The following is a 16,971-nucleotide window of genomic DNA, read 5'->3' as shown; positions in this document are numbered from 1 at the left end:
GCTCAGTGCTGGGGGAGGGGGGTGGATTACCAGATCTGGGACTAGAGGGCACCTTTGTACCTTGACACGAACTACCAACCAGTCTGCCGCCATAAATCGACCGACTGCTCTTAACCCCGCTCCCAAAGCCTTAGTAGTTCCTTCACCCCTGACACGGGCCACCTATCAGCTTTGCACAGTTCTCCACATCTATCTTGATCGTCCTCGAGCCAACAGCTCATTGGGTAATCCACGTGATTGTACTGGCATTAGTTTAGTGACCGATAATAGGTCAAATCCAAAGGACCATGACTAATGGGCCATTCATGTTAATCATTACGAACTTTGAGACACAAAACAATAATTCCGCTTATCTCCGGTCTCCCGAATGGGGTAAATTGCGAGGCGGAGCTACCACCTTACTTATGGCTGGAGGCCCCCTTCCTCCTCTCCGCCACTCGACTGTAGGCATTGCCTCCATCATAATAGTTGATGTTTCAGCTTCCAGCGCCTTGTAGCGATGTGAGCATTTCCTGTCATCGGCGAGCCTCTCGCCGATACCGGCCTTTCTAGTCATTATGGCCGAAGTCGGGACACCTCTCCAACATAGTTTTGGAGGGCATCAGCTTCCCAATGAGACTGGTATAAAGATTTCTGACTTCGTTACCTAGATTCCTGGTGGTTCGTGCATACAGCGGCACGGCAGTTGAATCGCAGGCACGCCATGGGAGCAAGGTCGCCTCCGCAAAAGTGGTGCGCAACCCGTTTTGAGCCGGAATGTTCGCTATCAGACGCGACCCGTCCGGTAAAGGCATTCCATGATCCCAGCATGGTAGTCAAATATTACCATCGAGAATGAAGCAAGTATATGGCCATCTGTGTCACTCTAAGCGGAAGGGTGACAGAAGCTGCACCGTAAAATCTCAACGTGCCTTGCTTGAAATAGAGCATGCTTTGGCAAACCATTCTATGGAAGGCAACTGTTTGCCGGTGGCAATCCTCAATTCCAGATACGTTCAGGCAAGTACGCATTGCGTCTGTGAAACGCGTCGGATCTGATGACAACAAATGCGCTATCTGACTGAAGCAGACTGCACGAAAGGCCCATAAATGTGTCATTGCTGTGGCGACTGGGAGGCTGTAGAACCACAAAGACCCTTCTACCGCGCTATTACACCTTGGTGGGGATGGACATGTCGTTATTGGCCAATATAGAGGGCCATTGATAGTGCTTTGCAGAGACTGTTCCCATTTACCAAGCTTCTGCAGAGTATTTATCAATTCCGCAAGAACTCCTTCATATAGGGGTCCCCGCTCATTGAGGGGGAGGGAATCTGTAGTCTGGACTCTTTGTAAGAGAGAGGGTAAGATAGAACCGTGGCTTAATAGCGTTTGCAATGGCGATGGTTCATGAAATGCGAAAGGTATCGTCCGCCACTCGACTGAAGAAAGGAACGTGTCTTGACGGGAGATGCACGCCTCCAGTATCTACTTGTATATTAGTCTTGATGGATGAATTACGTGTGAGTTGGGAGGGGTGTCATGCGTACAACTAGGGGCCGGAAGCCGATAAAGAGCTGGTGCGCGATCGGTCCAATAAATGACTCTGGTCCACACATTTCCATCATCCGGCCGATCCCTCTGATATGAGCGATCCAGCCCTCACGGGATGTGGGCACTAACCACTTGCAGGTGTCAATAACCATTTTCACTCTCGTCAGATGAGATGAAAGTCTTGCCTACCTCGGCTAGACATAAGCACATAATAGCAGCGGCGGATTCATTGCAACCACCGTCGTCTTCAGCGATTTTATTGCTCAAAGAATGTACAGCTTTCGTGTATGACTCGGCGCGACAGACGTCCCATTGACTGCGTCTATGGCCTCTATTTCCTTTGGCTATAATTGAGTAGCCTAAGGTGCGGAGCGCCACTGACAGAAGGGTTGTACTTCTGCTTGTGTCCAGAAGCAGAGGGACGGTCTCCAGCCAGGGGCTACACAGGGTTGAGAAGTGGTGTCTGGGGCGGCCATATTGCTCCTGACCATTATAGTCGGGAGTAAAATACTCCGTCACTAAAGCGAAGAACTCTTCATCTGTCGACCATCGAAAAGCTGAAAGATTTAGAATGAGACACCCGGTGGACGATCCGGAAAGTGATAGCGACGCCTCACGTGATATAGGGCTTTCCAGTGGTCCAGAAGAAGAGATGATATGTTGCCCAGAAGTCTTGGGTGGAAGAAAAGTCACCTCTTCATATCCCGGGCAGTCTCTCTTGGTTTTTATGCATTGAGAACAGGAAGGGCGTTTTCCGTCGCACTTGTAATCTCACATTAGCGAATACTTGTCGCAGAATTTCTGATTAAGTAATAGAAGAGCTTTGACCGGGTCGGCGTCGGCGAACTCACCGAATATTTCCTTTGCCGACAGTTTTGACATACTGAGCGGCTCTTTACTTTCATTTTGCATCTACTGCAGTACGGCGGAAGGCGGAGGAGCTGACATGGCGGGAGTGACAGAACCAGGCAGAGAAGCCGAGACGCGGGTCATGTGGTTGTGAGGCGGTTGAGATTCGGCGAATCCCCAGGATTAGCAAGTCTTGGCACCGAATGCTTCTTCTTATGGTTAGCGTGTAGTGTGGGTCTGAGGATCTCGGCAGCTCAGTCGGAAGAATCGCCTGCCCTTTTTCTCCATTATCATTCGACAACATCGCCCATTTCCGCTCAATAGGATTCGAAAGAAGTTTATTTTGAGTTGAGATGATGGAAATGATGACCAAGCATACATCAGGAGCCTTTTTGCTCGCAGATATCACAGCGGGAGTTCCGGTTTAGTTGTAGACCAAAGATATATAAATTGGGCCATGTCCCAGCGAAAACCCCTCACCAATCCCTGACTTTTCCAATCACCATTTTCTAAAGTTGTCACCTCGTTCATCCATCCCACTGTTCATTTCTGCTACTAGCAACTGTCAAAATGAAGGAAGCACTTGTATTTCGCAAGAATGGGCCCATGGAGGTTAAGATTCACTCCGTGCCTATTCCCAAACCCGGACCGGACGAGATTCTGATCAAAGTCGTCGTTAGCGGCACAAACCCCAAGGACTGGAAATTCCCTGACTGGATGGATGCATTTGATGGGAAAAACACAGGCGACGATATCGCTGGCTATGTACACGAGGTTGGCAATAACGTCTCCGAGTTCAGAGTCGGAGACCGAGTGGCCGCCTTCCACGATTACATGACGCCGCATGGGAGCTTCGCAGAATACGCCATTGGGAATGTGCACGCTACTTTTCACATCCCACCACATATTTCATTCGAGGAAGCAGCTACGGTGCCCTTGGCTGCATTGACCGCCTCGATCGCACTGTTTGCACGCCTGGGCCTACCTGAACCATGGCTCGGAAACAAATCTTGGGCCACCAAGCCTGCAGGAGGAGTTCTTGTCTACGGTGCTGCGACAGCTGTCGGATCGTTTGCGATCAAACTGTTACAGAAAGCAGACATCCATCCTATTATCGGCGTCGCTGGAAGGGGCATGGACTATGCTAGGAGTTTGATTAACAGTGAAAAGGGTGATGTCGTCATTGACTACCGGGACGGCGAATCTGCGATCGTACGGGGAATACAGGATGCCATCCCCGCTGGTGAAAGTCTTCAATATGCATTAGACGCGGTCAGCGAAGCATCGAGCTTCCAGGTGGTTGAGAAGGTTCTGGACCAGACATCGGGCGCAGTGTCACTCGTTACGCCGGAGGCACCTGAAAATTTATTCAGCACGATACGTGTTGAGTTCAGCAACGTTGGAAGTAGCCACGTGGATGACAAGGACTTTGCTTATGTGTGGTCGCGCATGGTGAGCAGGGGACTTAGTGAGGGTTGGCTCAAGCCTCATCCCCATGAGGTAATTCCGGGTGGCCTGGAGGGTGTAGGAACCGCTCTTAATAACCTGAAGGCTGGGAAGGCTAGTGCTGTGAAGTATGTCTTGAGGGTTACAGAGGAGTGAAGGAGGGTGAAAAGAGAGTCGTAATTTAACTATAGTCAAACTGAAACCATTATAACTTATCTCTGTCCAAATATGACTGTCGTGACTAAGAGTTACAAGAGGACCCCAAGAGCCTCACGATATTCAGAACTACTTCAACAGCCAGGTCAACGGGGCATCTACGCAGACTATATCCACAGAGCTCTGAAACGGTAAAAGCGCAAGTAAAACAAGCATTATCCCCGGGGAAATACGATTTGATGAATATATGAGATAATATTAAGCAGCCTTTTTGGGTACTCCAGAGAAATGCTTTGTTGTATACCAGCTCCCCTTTGCGCCTAGGTCTCATGTCGCAAGCACAGTAATAGCCAGGAAGAGAAATGGAAATATGATATGGGGCTCCATTGTATGGTTTTGAGCAATCATAAATAGCCATTCGATGTGAAGCAAGGTTGGTTCACCGATTATAACTATGGCAGGTATTGTACAGAGGATCAACTGACAGCCAGTCTGCGTTCTTGGAAACAATACGCCCATCCTTAAGAATAGCCACTAGATGATGCTGTATGCGATCAAGGATAGTAATGTCTTCCAAAGGATTAGACGTCAGGATTAGCATGTCGGCAATGCTCCCCTCTTTAATGCACCCGAGTTTGCCTTCCATTCCCAGATACCGCGCTGCATTCACAGTCGCAGATTTTAAAATCTCCTTCGCGCTTAGAACACTGGACCTAATCGAGAACTCCTGGTTTTGTAGAGGATGCAGGCCAGCCAAAAGGTCGGAACCATAGCATATCATTGCCCCTGCCTTGTGCAAGATTGACAAAGCGTCTAGACCACTATCCAGAACTTGCCGATTCTTTGCCTGGCTGAATTCATCCAGGAACTTGTCAAAGGGTGGCTTGGACATGCCATAATAGGTAACCAATGTTGGAGTAAAGACAACGCCCAATTCTGCACAATACGCAGCAGTTTCCTCGTCGATGAAATTACCATGCTCGATGCCTCGAACACCATTATCAACAGCATGACGAATTGCATCCACAGTGTAGGCATGTGCCGTGACATAGGTCTTGGACTGCCTCGCCGTCGTTGTGATCGCGCGAATCTCCTCACCAGTAAACTGCAGCATATCAAGTGCATCCGACGGTGTTGCTACACCACCACCACACATAATCTTCAAGAAGTTGGCTCCTTGTCTGAGCTCGTCGCGGGCAGCCTCCAAGCATTCGGGGACACCATTGCATACCCGTGCCAGTGCCGGGCTGTGCCCGCCACAGCACTTATACTCGGACCCCTGATAATTGGCTCGCAAATCGCCGTGTCCACCCGTTTGCGAGAGTGCTTTGCCTGCAATGAATAGCCGTGGACCTGCAACCAAGCCTTCTTCAATGGCTTCGCGGAGGGAGTAGTCGGCACCACCGGTATCGCGGACCGTGGTGAATCCTCGGAGAAGCATCTCGCGTGCAACAAACGTGGATCGATAGGCGATGGTATTTGGACTTGCAGAAAACATATCCTTAAGAGATGAAGAGCCCGGAGTTGCCGTAATGTGCACATGGCAGTCGATTAAGCCGGGGCAGATATACTGTCCGTTTAGATTCACTGCATCGGGGGGAGTCGCTACATCGCCAGTCGATACTTCCACGATACGCCCATTCTGGATATGAACGACAGCATCAGGAATAATGTCGCCGGCTTCCACATCCACAACATTGGCGTTGTAAAAGATAATTTCGGGGGCTGCGGTTCGAGGCAACCATGGCTTGCTCGTATTGTTGTTGTTACTCATCGAGTCGGCGGGTAACTGCATGCTGAGATATGTTTGAATCCAGAAATGAGACGCAACGGATAAATTGCACCTGGTTCATGTAATTCTGGACGGCTTGATTCAGCCTTTTACTTCCTCGTTACTGAATCGCGAAATTCTATCCCGACTGTGTATTGAATCACTTAATCTCTCGGTTACGACGACGGGAATGTTGAATCATACCCCTCATCTGTGTGCGGGGAAACACTGATAGCGGAATTGATACTGCCAACCGAGGCTAGCTCGACTTATAGTCGGCCGAGGATAACAACAGTAAGCGATATGAGACGGCGTAGCTACTGACATTCTTGGCGTTTTGATAACGCATAAGTCTGGCAACTGTAGATGGGGTGTCCCTCCTCACGTCGATCCAAGTCATGTCATTTCAGTGGCCCTTAATATTACTTCCTATATGCACAAATATGTCAAGCCATAACTCGTGAATATCGATAGTAATGCCAATTAGTATCCTTAGCATGACACGGCCGAATCTCGGATGGTGTTGTAGAGGCATATACGTCGCGTTTAAAAGCAATGCAAGTGGAATTCAATACTGCCTTACTCTGATTGCCATTCACCCCAAAACATGATAGGCTGTGATTTTACATAGCCGGAAAAGAAGTGATCAGATGTGCATGATAAGGATAATATATTGCTCAGTTTCTAAGAAAGAAATGAAATGCTCTAGACTTGTACAGTCACACATTGATATCTGGGCTTTAACATGATATAGCCTTTCACGCTGTGATCTTCTCAACTAGTAGCTCTTGCATAGTGTCAGCTACTATCATGACGGTGTAACCTTTGGAGCAGCATTTGCTTAGGCGGGTTCTGAGTCAGAATCTTCATCACAAAAGCTGTGCTCTCGGTCTTCACCAGACCTGCAAGCTAGCAATATCTTTATCAACTGCAGATACCCCATTAAGGTACCGCGGAGAATATCCGAGCGCAAACCCTGTCATGTAGTTGCAGAAACTCGACACGAACTCTCATTTGCCGAGAAGTTATCATATCTCAGTGCTCGGAGATTTACCCCGCATGCCACAAACAAGGAATGTACAACGCACTGGGTGACAACAAAACTGCACTGGCCCTGCATAACCGGGAAGGTAATTCCCACTTCAACGGTCATACCACGCTCACTACATTACTACCAGAGTTACCTTCGATACTGATGATGGAATTCGAACTTAAGACGGCAGACCCGGATGCAACAAAAGATGTTAACATCGATGTCGGGACAGTTCAGTTACATTTCACGGCGGAGGAAGAAAAACGCGTAGTGAGGAAGATCGATTGTTTCATTCTACCATTGGTTCGTAATCCTTTCCAGAAATCCCGACTCCATGCTAACATCGACTTCACAGATGTGCTTGGTGTTCTTCTTCCAATGTGTGTAGCCGGATGAGGACTTGAGGTCTTCCCTGGCTGACATCCCAGACCTTGACAAGCAAAGTCTTAGCTACGCGTCGGTATTCGGGCTTATTGATGATCTTTCTCTGGAGGGTTCTGAGTATTCGTGGTGCTCATCATTATTTTATCTTGGTAAGGGATACGGTCACTTGTTGTAGAATAAGCAAACTGATGCGTGACGCTCTCTTCAGGTCAACTAGTTGCAGAGTATCCCTTCATATACTTGATGAGCCGGCTTCCTCTTACAAAGTTTGTCGGTGCAACAATGTAAGTCCGCGACTGGAATTGGCACAATTCGTTGGATTCTAACCAGTATAATCCAAAGCGCTTTTTGGGGTGCCGTGTGCATGTGCCTTGCGGCGCCAACAAACTTTGCAGGGTTCGGGGCTGTAAGGTTCCTTCTTGGAGTTACGGAAGGGGCTGTCTCTCCAGCATTTGTGACCCTCACTAGCATGTGGTACAGAAAACAGGAACATGCTTCAAGAGTGGGGTAAGGCATTGGATTTCAAAAAGCTCTGTTTAGCGATACAATTTACTGACTTCACAACCAACTATAGCATCTGGGTGACGATGAACGGCCTTGCCCAAGTCCTTGGGAGCCTGCTCATGTACGGAATTGGGAAACAACACTACCCGCGGCTGGAACCATGGAGGGTTCTCTTCCTCGTCTGCGGTGCACTTACAGCCGCCTTTGGTGTCGTCTTCTACTTTCTAGTGCCTACCGGTCCTCAGAAAGCATGGTTCCTATCCGACAGGGAGCGAGAGGTCCTACTGGCGAGAATGGCGCAAGACAGAGAAGGAGGTGATAAGACCAACTTCTCAAAGTCACAGGTGAAGGAGACTTTATTAGATGTCCGAGCTTGGTTTATCTTCGCTTTCGGCATCCTTGTCACGATGCAGTCGCCAGTTCTAACGGTATGCCTTTATTTACTCTCTAACCATTTCCGCGATGAAGAAAGCTCACGCAAGTCAGTTTGCTTCCTTGATTATCAAGAACCTCAACTACGACAAGTATCAAACCATGTTGTATACCTCCCCATCAGGAGCCGTTCAGATTGTCGCAATCTGGATCGGTGTACTCGGCTGTCAACTCCTCCCCAATTACCGTAGCTTGGTGGTCATTCTACTCTCCATCCCTCCCTTGATTGGCAACATACTTCTCTTAAAGCTTCCACTTACGACAGGATGGGGATTGATAGTGTCCTCCTGGCTAGTATGTTTTGACCCCACTGTCTCATATGAAGCGTGCGTTAACCGTGATTCTAGGCGTCCTGCATCTCAGATGTGATGGTCATTCTTCTTAGTCTGAGCGCATCGAACGTGAAAGGAAATACGAAGCGGGCGATGGCCAACACGATGTATTTCATTGGCTATTGTGTTGGCTGCATTGCCGGTCCCCAGCTGTGGCAGACGAAATCGGCGCCCAGATTCTTTGAAGGGGTCGTTACTGCAATTGTAACCTGGTGTGTGCTGGTACTAGTTATGGTTCTTTATTGGTACTTGTGCAGGGCTGAAAATTTGAGGCGGGACCGGGAAACCAGCACTTCTGGAGAGGTCGTCTTGCATACTGAGGACGTAACAGATATTGAAGATCGGCTCTTCCGCTACAGTTATTGAAAAGGCTCTAGATTTGGAGCACCGTTGGGGCGGGTCCGCCATACTAAGAAGTACTGGATCAGTGGCTTGTGGATCTAGGGAACAGATAAGAGTGCAGTCAAACATGGTCGCTAGCAATTGCCATAGCAGTCAAAGATACTTTGACCAAGGAGAAGGAACAAAAGAAATTATCTTTTCCAGAAAATCATATTTTTATAATGATACTGCTTTCGCCGTTCCGTAGATCGAACATCTAGGGCTGCTTATCACAGTACGGAAAGTTCCCCGCACCTGTATCTATATAATTTTGAAGTTATGAGCTAACCAACCAACAAGCCTTACTAGCCTTAGCCCCACGTCCCCCTCCCTATCTCAAACCATCCTTTTCCCTCAACACTTTGTATATCTAACATATAACTCCATCTGTCCCCGTTTCACCCCAATACCACAAGAAGAAAGAAGGAGGATGCCCCCCAATATATTCTCCAAGCTTCTCCGTCCCCGCAAAAAGGACGCAGACCAAGATCCCAACCCTCCACCCCGCCGCACCTCCCCGGAAGCCCCCGGAATCCTTGACACCAGCTGCACTATTATTAACCAAAACCAAAAGCAAAGACGGTATAAACTTCCTATCCCGGACCCCGAGCACCGCCAGCGCCAACTCCAAACCCTTGCCACATCATCTGCCAGACCTCATAACCCACAGTCTCAAAGCGCATTTTTTTCCAAGCTACCACTTGAGGTCCGTAATATTATTTACAGGGAGCTATTTGGTGAGAGGAGAGTGCACATTGATTATCTGTGGAAGAGACCGTCTGCTGTTGTCGCGTGGCCGCCGATGGGAAAAGATAAGGGGAAGAAGGCTGATGCTCATTGGCAATGGTGGCACCGGGTCTGCGCGGTCAGCGATGAGTGGGTGGATGATCGATTCGAGGAGCGATGTGTAGATGCGCTCGATGATCGGGACGAGACGCTGGCTTGGGGCTGGGAGAAAGCAGCACCCCCGGGAACCAAGTTGCAAGGCGTGGCGGCGATGCTGACGGTTTGTCAGATGGGGTGTGTGTGGCTTTTTTCTTTCTTTTTTCTTACTCCTTATTTCCTATTCCCTTTGGTAGTCTTGCGTGTGGCCCTCTCTAACTATAGACAAAAAAGATACACTGAATCCCTGCCCATCCTCTACACCACAAATACCTTCGTCACAGGCCCCAGCATGGACACCCCCTTCATCATCCGGCGCCTTCTTGCGCCCCCCTACACAGCCCTCATTACCGGCATGGACATCGCGATCACAATGGCCATGCCCTACACTGCGCCTCCGGATCTTCCTGGAAACTGGACGACGGTTTATCCCGCGTTCTTCGATCTGATGCAGCATTCGTTTTCCGGTTTGCGTCGCCTGCATTTAACTATTTACCTTAACCCATGGGAAAAGAGCAAGGAGTCTGTTACTGAGGAGTCGCTAGAGGGGTTCCTAGCGCCATGGAAAGAACTTGAGGCAAATCGCGAGTGGACAGAGTTATGTTTTTTTGTGCCGGGGGATTGGTTTGAGCTTCTGAGGGGGAGGTTTGAGACGCAGCTGGAGAGGCAGTCTGAGAGGAGGTGGGCGTTAAAGAGGACGAGCGTTAGGCCGCTGGTGGTGCGGAGTTGTTTCTAGGTTTTAGGTGGAGTTTATTGTTTTGCTCGCTTATTGATGTACAGCTAATAGATGAATGAGTGAGAGGAGTTTAGATCAATTCAAATGGTAGACTGTCTAGAAGGTCTACCTGTTTGCTTCCCCCCTCCCTTTTTTAAGCTGTCGCCGTCGCCGTCCCCGTCGCAGACACAGGCGTTCCACTGTTGATTGTGGTGATGGGCCCAGTGGTTCCAATGCACACGTACGTCGAAGCCTCAAGGCCAGCGCAGTCTGTCCCCAATGCGGGATTCCATGAGTAGAAGTCGCTGCCAAAACAAGACAAAAGTTATTAGCTCTGTGAAAACCCACCAGACATTCCCAACCAAAAAGATCAGGTAACATACCTAAGCTGAACCTCCGCCTCACTTGCAAGATCATAGCAATCATCGTTGCTCTGCACATCATAAATCGGAGACACCCGGATACCATCCCTGTCTAGAGGTCACATCCCATCACGTTAGTACATTGCAAAACTATGAGTCGGGAAATCATACTTGCGTAGGCGTAGGCATCACAGGAACCGGATCCCCCGAGGTGATCGTCGTCGCGTATCCCGAGGTCCTAACACATACAAAGACGTTGACCTGCAGCCCCGAACAATCAGACCCGGTGGCCGGGTTCCAGACGTACAAGTCGGAGAGGGCGACACCGGCGTCTAGGGCAATGTCTTAGCAGTCATTTTTTGCTTGGACTTCGTAGAAGCGGATGCAGCAGGTTGTCATGCCGGTCTGGTTTGTTAGTGTTGATTTTTCTCTAGAAAGATGGATGTCTGGGTGACGGGACATACCTGGATAGGCGAGGGTGTTGCTCCAGCGGTTGTGGTCGTGGTTGCACCTGTACTTGTACTGGTCATGCTGTTGATGCTCGTCGAAGAGGAGATAGTGGTTGTGTCATTACTGGACACTCCCACGCAGATATACGTATTCACCGCGAGTCCCGTGCAATTTGATCCCAGGGATGGGTTCCAGTCTACGAGATCGGAGGTGGAGATCCCGTTGGTGGTTGCGATCGTTGTACAGTTACCACCCCTTTCGTTTACTTAGCGGCGAACTCACGAATTAGTACTATTAGTACTAGTATAAATCAGTACTTTCTTCTATTAAATCAGTTATCTAATTTATACCAGGCTCGTCCAGACAGTGATAAACTATATTAAAATAGCAGCAGTAATATTAAAGCTCATAGCCTCCGGCAGGTAACACATGCACTGGACCTTACTATGGACATATATCTTAAATACCTTAAATCTAGAGTATTTCATGGTTGATTCCTTACCTAGTCAACAGGCCTTTTACCATGACAAATAGATCCTATCACATGAGCCTACCTCTTTCTTCTGCAGGCGGACGGGGTCTTCATGATTGCTGGATAATTCTTCTCCAATCATGCACAAAGAGAGACCATGAGTACCCTTCTAATCATCTAATTGGTCTAGTACCCTGACACATCAGCTCTTAAGTTTATATATTTCCTACTCTGTTGAAATTTTATTTTCATGGAGCCAAATAACATCAGTACTTGAGCTAGCCGGCAGGAGACAGCAACTGAAACCCCCAAAGACAGCCGGCGGAGTGAGTCACTGCTGCTAAGTAACATAGAAGAAGCTGGACTTGCTTCTATTCCTTCTCATATAGATCTAAGATAGATAATATGGAGTATTACATTAGGCATAGCCTGGTAAGTTGAGCGGTGGCATTGGGTGTTAGGGACGTGGATAGGTAGTGGTTCCCAGGGTAATGCCTTGGTATGTTTATTGTAATTTGTCGATATATGTAGATCTACTACTGCCGGTCTACTGTAGAAGGTTGTCTTTGGATCGCATTCTGTTGAAGCGTGAATTAATGAATGGTTATAGGAAAACAGAGCTTTAGATACTCATAATCCCCACATATAACCACATATGCACATCATCCGGAATACTTTCAATGATACTTGGAAGCACACCTATGTCGTTTGCAACAGGAAGTGAACCAGGATTCTCCTACATTCCTATTAATGGTACTATGGCATGAGCGACTGTCGAAGAAGACTGATTAACAAGCCACCAGCACTGCTTAAGGAACTGCGTCCTGCAGTCACTGTTGCATATTTTTGTATCCCATCCGACGACACCTGGATTTCTCCAGCCATAGCATCACATTTATCTAATCCTATAGTGTAATTCTTTATTATTCCTCTTCTAGTAAAATATGATTATAGATTACACAGCTAGTACTTATACATAAACTCCTCTGATATTTCCATATATTACTTAAACTAAGAAGTCAATTTATCTCAAGAACGACACAGATAATTTCAGGAATATTTCCATAAATTCTATAATATCTAAGAAGCTTTAGATAGTCCTATATATTTAAGTCTCCGAGCAATTAGTATGAAAATGCAGGATTAGATGTCTAGTCTGGTAATTTAACTGGAAATCAACGGAAGATTTAGGTGTGCAAGCTTGGGGATTGTTATTTAGTTCATCACCTAAACATATATTATTGCTGAGTACGTAGCAAGCTTTCGTAAAGTGAGCTCTTGAGGAAATACATGCGCAAGCTGCGTGCCATCAGTTGCACTGTCTCCCGAAGAAAACCAAAGGAAAATAAGTGAAAACGAAGAAAAACAAAGAAGAGAAGAATTTCAAAATTGTCGCACTACAGTATGTGAGAGACTTAGAGCTGCAAGTTCGAAATATTACAACGAAAGAAAGCAGATACTCAATTGACCATGGTGGTGCTAAACGGATCTCAAACTCAGGATCGTTTGAACATCTTCATAGCCGACGCTGGTGTTTTCCTCTTGGGCAAGCAGATGGGCGGTTCGGAGCACGTTCTTGATCTGTCGGCCATTCAACTCCAACTTCGCAATTTCGTCAAGCTGTTCGTTGGAGAATTTTTCCACGTTTGGAGCAGCCAGGAATTGCATCCAAATCTGACGTCTCGTTTTCTCAGTAAGTTCCGGGTAGCAAATCGACACGTGAATTCGGGATTCAAATGCCGGGTCCATGTTTTCGGCACGGTTACTGGTAAGAAATAGAATCCCCTGCAGTCTGTGAGATACTGTGCGAGCAGGAGAGCGAGGGGACTTTCATATCTTACCTTATAGTATTCCAAAACCCTCAGGAATATGGAAACTAACTCATTTCTCGCGAGATCAGTTGAATTGCGGGCCTCCATAAAAACATCTGCCTCGTCAAGAAGAAGGACAGCTCCCCATTTGGGAACAATAGAGAGAACGTCCTTCAATCTTTCTTCAACTCTTGAAGGACTTGTACCAAGGTCTGCCGCACTCAAAACGTATAGAGGTACTTTCATGACCTCTGCAACACCCTCAGCCGTCAAAGTTTTGCCCACTCCGGGCGGACCACGGAGAAGCATAATAACGCCACGTCCTTTGCCCTGGACGACATCATCAAAAACTTCAAGGCCATTCGACTTCGACTTGGCAACGGCAAGGATGAGTTTCTTCAAATGTTGCTGATTGTCTGGCAGGACCAAGGATTGAAACGCTTGCGCGTTCCAGGTAATGTCTGTGACATTGTCGACAAAGAACTCGAGCCATTTCTTGTCTTTGAGAGCATAACCACGCAACATTGGTGTGGCTATCATCCTTTGAACCTCGGTAAGCTCTGCCGCGATGGTATTTGACAAATGAAATTCTTCGTGGGGATTAAACGTGATATATGCCGCCGTGTCAATTACGATGCGACTTGTGATGTTGAGTTTTACCTCACGACCGAAAAGGTATCCCTTGCCGACTCCATCATATTGCTTGTAATGGTATCCTCTCAGGCTCTCCCAGAGGCTTCCACGCAATAATAATTCTTTCTCAATCGCATCCCTGTTTTCGTGATATGCCAGGGGTGCTACAGACAAATCCGTGATAGGGCATGTTCCTTCGAATGCCTCCAGTTGGAACTCATATGTTGAAAACCCAAATTTGTCACCATCAAAGTCGATGTACTTTCCGTTCAGTTCAAACGTACCGCTTTGAGAATTTATATCACCTGTTCCACAAATGAAAGCACGGGGTCGGTTATCCAAGACACTAAAAACGATGTCACCTGGCTGGAAAAGGGTCCAAAGCAAGGCGTGAGTCACGACACCGTTTGAGATAAGATCGGACTTCCTGGAGATAGTATCATGTAGTTCGCTTTCTAGAAGCCCATACAGCAGGTCGACATGTGCCTTGGTCGTCGAATCTTGTTCACTCTCTCGAGCGGCTGTGAATTTTTCCCAGCGATGAACGAAAGGTTTGAATGGCTTGCTGAACTCGATTCGGTCCAGGCTCATCGTAAGTCCTGGATACCCCGCCATTACAGGAGTGAGAAACTTCTTGAGCGGTTCACTTTGCAGTACAATTGAATGAATTGTAAGACTCTTGCGACCATCGTAACATTTGATGTTTCTCACAATGATCGCGTAAGAGCTTGATTCAGCGCCCTCGGCAGGTTCGACCAGATTTTCAGGGAGTTCTTTAGTCCACGATGCGCGACCCCTATTATCTGGCTTTGTTTGATAGAGGTTAAATATATCGCAAAGAGAGCCTGGAGAGACGTTTTGGACTGAAGAGAATATACTCAGTGAGCCTCATTTTGCATAAACTCCAATAAAACCTGACTTACTCGTTGAGCTACTCAGCATTTTGAAGTTCATAGGAAGGTTTGCTTCAAGGAATGACAAATGAGGAGGATGCCATGCAATATTGGTGTATCTGCCGGAGGTGACTTATATGCAGTATATTATGAAGTGCTCTAATGAAAAGTATTTTGAGCCTCATTCTTTTTGCTACCCATTTTGTCCCTTTGGAGCCCGACAGGATGGACTGATGTGACATGCGCCAGTCTTCGGGGTTTGTTTGGACTGCAATCACAAGCAACAAGAGAGCCTCATTGCGCCTTCGGAATGTCGATATTGATCGTGCGCTGTCCCAAACCCCTTCACCTACCCCGCGAATTTAGGCAGCAGGGCTTTGGTGGTGGAAGCCTGGCAAATTGTCTTACATACAGCCTTGTCCGCCCGGATGTGAGTCTGCCTTGGCAGCATGCATAAGCGTGCTCTGCGCCAATCATCCTAGTGTCCGACGGCCGACCACTGAGGGCTTGATTTACGAGCATCTTTGCTGTCGCCACAAACATTCCAATGTGGTCTGAACGCAGGTAGTTTATGTTGGGACAGTAATTTCTCCGTCGCTAGTCTTACTAGGCGCGATATCTCGTTTTTGGTCTAGCGGTTAGCGTTCCGACAGTTCATTTACTAAAGACTCTAGATTGTGTATTGATGCCTGAAGGTAGTGACGCGGACCACTTACCATAGAATGAGGTCTCGCCCAACTAATATATGTGTATATAGTATATTGTGTATATATTCCTTAAGGACTACAATTGTCATCCACTGATATCCTTTCCCCAAGCTCGTTGCTGAATGCATAAAAAGCCACATTTATACTTTGTTTGCTCATTGTCCAAAAGTATGGAAGCTCACCAAATGTCTCCCTATGCTGACGATGAATATACGGTTGGATGGAGTTGCGCTCGTCCGATCGAGCTGGAAGAAGTTGTAGAATCCGATGTGATCGTCTTCTCGACGGAAGAACTGGTTTAGTTCGTGCTGGATCGTGTACCCAGAAATATATGATTACGGATTCGGGGTTATTCAATTCTCAATCAGTGACCTAGACGGTGTGGGTGGGTGCCTTGGGATAGTTTGCAGTGGCCTGGGATGCGGATGGGGTGGGTTGTTATTAGTAGAGCGGGGGGAGCAGGGGGTAAGAGCGGTTGTGGTTGGTGGTCGAAAACCGCCATTGCTCTTGATGGCTTCTAGAATCCCGTCCACAATACGCGAAGACCCCTGGGCTTGTATATTTTCCACTCCACGCTTGAAGATTATCGCGACCTTGGGCCTAGTGGAGGGGTTAAGAAGATACCGGTACGTTTTCGAAATGTCTTTGACTGGGGATGATAGAGCACAAGGCTGGGAAGATATTGCCGAGGTTTTGGTCTCGGTTGGAGAGGTTCTTCCACACCCGGTCATCATTACTGTCTAAAATGAAAGGTTTTTCATGTACAGTATTTGCCTAAGCTGTTTCGACAACAAGCAGCAGGCTTTCCAGATTTATTGTAGATAGACATGTAATCACTCTGGAAAGATCAGGGAATATATATCTTGTTATATAAGGTTGGGCCTGAGAAGTTAGAGCTTCTTTTTTCTAAATATTATTCAGTAGAAAAATGGCAAAATGAGTTATAATAGGTACTGGAATAATATGAAATAGGAAATAACATTTGGTCAATAATATTATAATGATGAATACTAAGAAAACATAGGTTAACAGGACAAAAAGTAATATAAAAGTATTATTACTAGTCTTAAATAAGAGTGTGTGAATTGGGTAGTCTTACACGGTAGACTAATACTATCTATCTAACATGATTACTTATTCGAATATTTACTAGCATCAATCTATGCATAAGATTTACTATCTTTTGAACTAAATTATAAAGATAGACTGATAAATAAGTAGCTGA

General features: G+C 47.1%; 6 protein-coding genes across 6 annotated transcripts; 2 read left to right on the top strand and 4 right to left on the bottom strand.

Moving 5' to 3' along the window:
- Positions 1–822: 822 nt before the first annotated feature.
- On the bottom strand, positions 823–2,415 carry BO88DRAFT_421591 (uncharacterized protein; the record flags this gene model as incomplete). Its single annotated transcript, XM_025708524.1, has 4 exons — positions 823–1,467; positions 1,530–1,664; positions 1,723–2,228; positions 2,385–2,415. 4 exons carry the CDS (start codon positions 2,413–2,415, stop codon positions 823–825), a joined length of 1,317 nt encoding a protein of 438 aa, XP_025569102.1.
- A 428-nt stretch (positions 2,416–2,843) lies between these two features.
- Positions 2,844–4,030, top strand: BO88DRAFT_400856 (zinc-binding alcohol dehydrogenase family protein). Its single transcript, XM_025705702.1, has one exon. The coding sequence runs from the start codon at positions 2,953–2,955 to the stop codon at positions 3,982–3,984; it is 1,032 nt and encodes a 343-aa protein (XP_025569101.1). The 5' UTR covers positions 2,844–2,952; the 3' UTR covers positions 3,985–4,030.
- A 393-nt stretch (positions 4,031–4,423) lies between these two features.
- On the bottom strand, positions 4,424–5,758 carry BO88DRAFT_327104 (amidohydrolase family protein; the record flags this gene model as incomplete). The annotated part of the gene is made up of 1 exon (XM_025702492.1): positions 4,424–5,758. One exon carries the CDS (start codon positions 5,756–5,758, stop codon positions 4,424–4,426), a length of 1,335 nt encoding a protein of 444 aa, XP_025569100.1.
- A 1,192-nt stretch (positions 5,759–6,950) lies between these two features.
- BO88DRAFT_379357 (major facilitator superfamily transporter) lies at positions 6,951–10,439 on the top strand (the record flags this gene model as incomplete). The annotated part of the gene is made up of 9 exons (XM_025704481.1): positions 6,951–7,058; positions 7,144–7,168; positions 7,217–7,321; positions 7,381–7,456; positions 7,515–7,679; positions 7,747–8,104; positions 8,163–8,402; positions 9,276–9,841; positions 9,938–10,439. 9 exons carry the CDS (start codon positions 6,951–6,953, stop codon positions 10,437–10,439), a joined length of 2,145 nt encoding a protein of 714 aa, XP_025569099.1.
- Positions 10,440–10,572: 133 nt separating this feature from the next.
- BO88DRAFT_449060 (LysM peptidoglycan-binding domain-containing protein) lies at positions 10,573–11,310 on the bottom strand (the record flags this gene model as incomplete). The annotated part of the gene is made up of 4 exons (XM_025710464.1): positions 10,573–10,723; positions 10,802–10,892; positions 10,952–11,018; positions 11,245–11,310. 4 exons carry the CDS (start codon positions 11,308–11,310, stop codon positions 10,573–10,575), a joined length of 375 nt encoding a protein of 124 aa, XP_025569098.1.
- A 1,585-nt stretch (positions 11,311–12,895) lies between these two features.
- On the bottom strand, positions 12,896–15,333 carry BO88DRAFT_400854 (ATP-binding protein). Its single transcript, XM_025705701.1, has 3 exons — positions 15,070–15,333; positions 13,544–15,009; positions 12,896–13,487 (listed from the first exon to the last, which is right to left on the bottom strand). The coding sequence occupies exons 1-3, from the start codon at positions 15,086–15,088 to the stop codon at positions 13,182–13,184; spliced, it is 1,791 nt and encodes a 596-aa protein (XP_025569097.1). The 5' UTR covers positions 15,089–15,333; the 3' UTR covers positions 12,896–13,181.
- Between the last annotated feature and the right edge of the window lie 1,638 nt (positions 15,334–16,971).

The sequence above is a fragment of the Aspergillus vadensis genome (genome assembly GCF_003184925.1).
Source record: "Aspergillus vadensis CBS 113365 unplaced genomic scaffold BO88scaffold_1, whole genome shotgun sequence".
NCBI lineage: Eukaryota > Fungi > Ascomycota > Eurotiomycetes > Eurotiales > Aspergillaceae > Aspergillus > Aspergillus vadensis.
This window is presented reverse-complemented; position numbering and strand designations above follow the sequence as displayed.

Bases quoted from the DNA above. Each gene is read 5' to 3' on its own strand.
- BO88DRAFT_400856 (XM_025705702.1), top strand. From the start codon at position 2,953: ATGAAGGAAGCACTTGTATTTCGCAAGAATGGGCCCATGGAGGTTAAG.
- BO88DRAFT_400854 (XM_025705701.1), bottom strand. The intron at 13,488-13,543 runs GTAAGATATGAA...CACAGACTGCAG, and splicing joins GGGTTTTGGAATACTATAAG to GGGATTCTATTTCTTACCAG.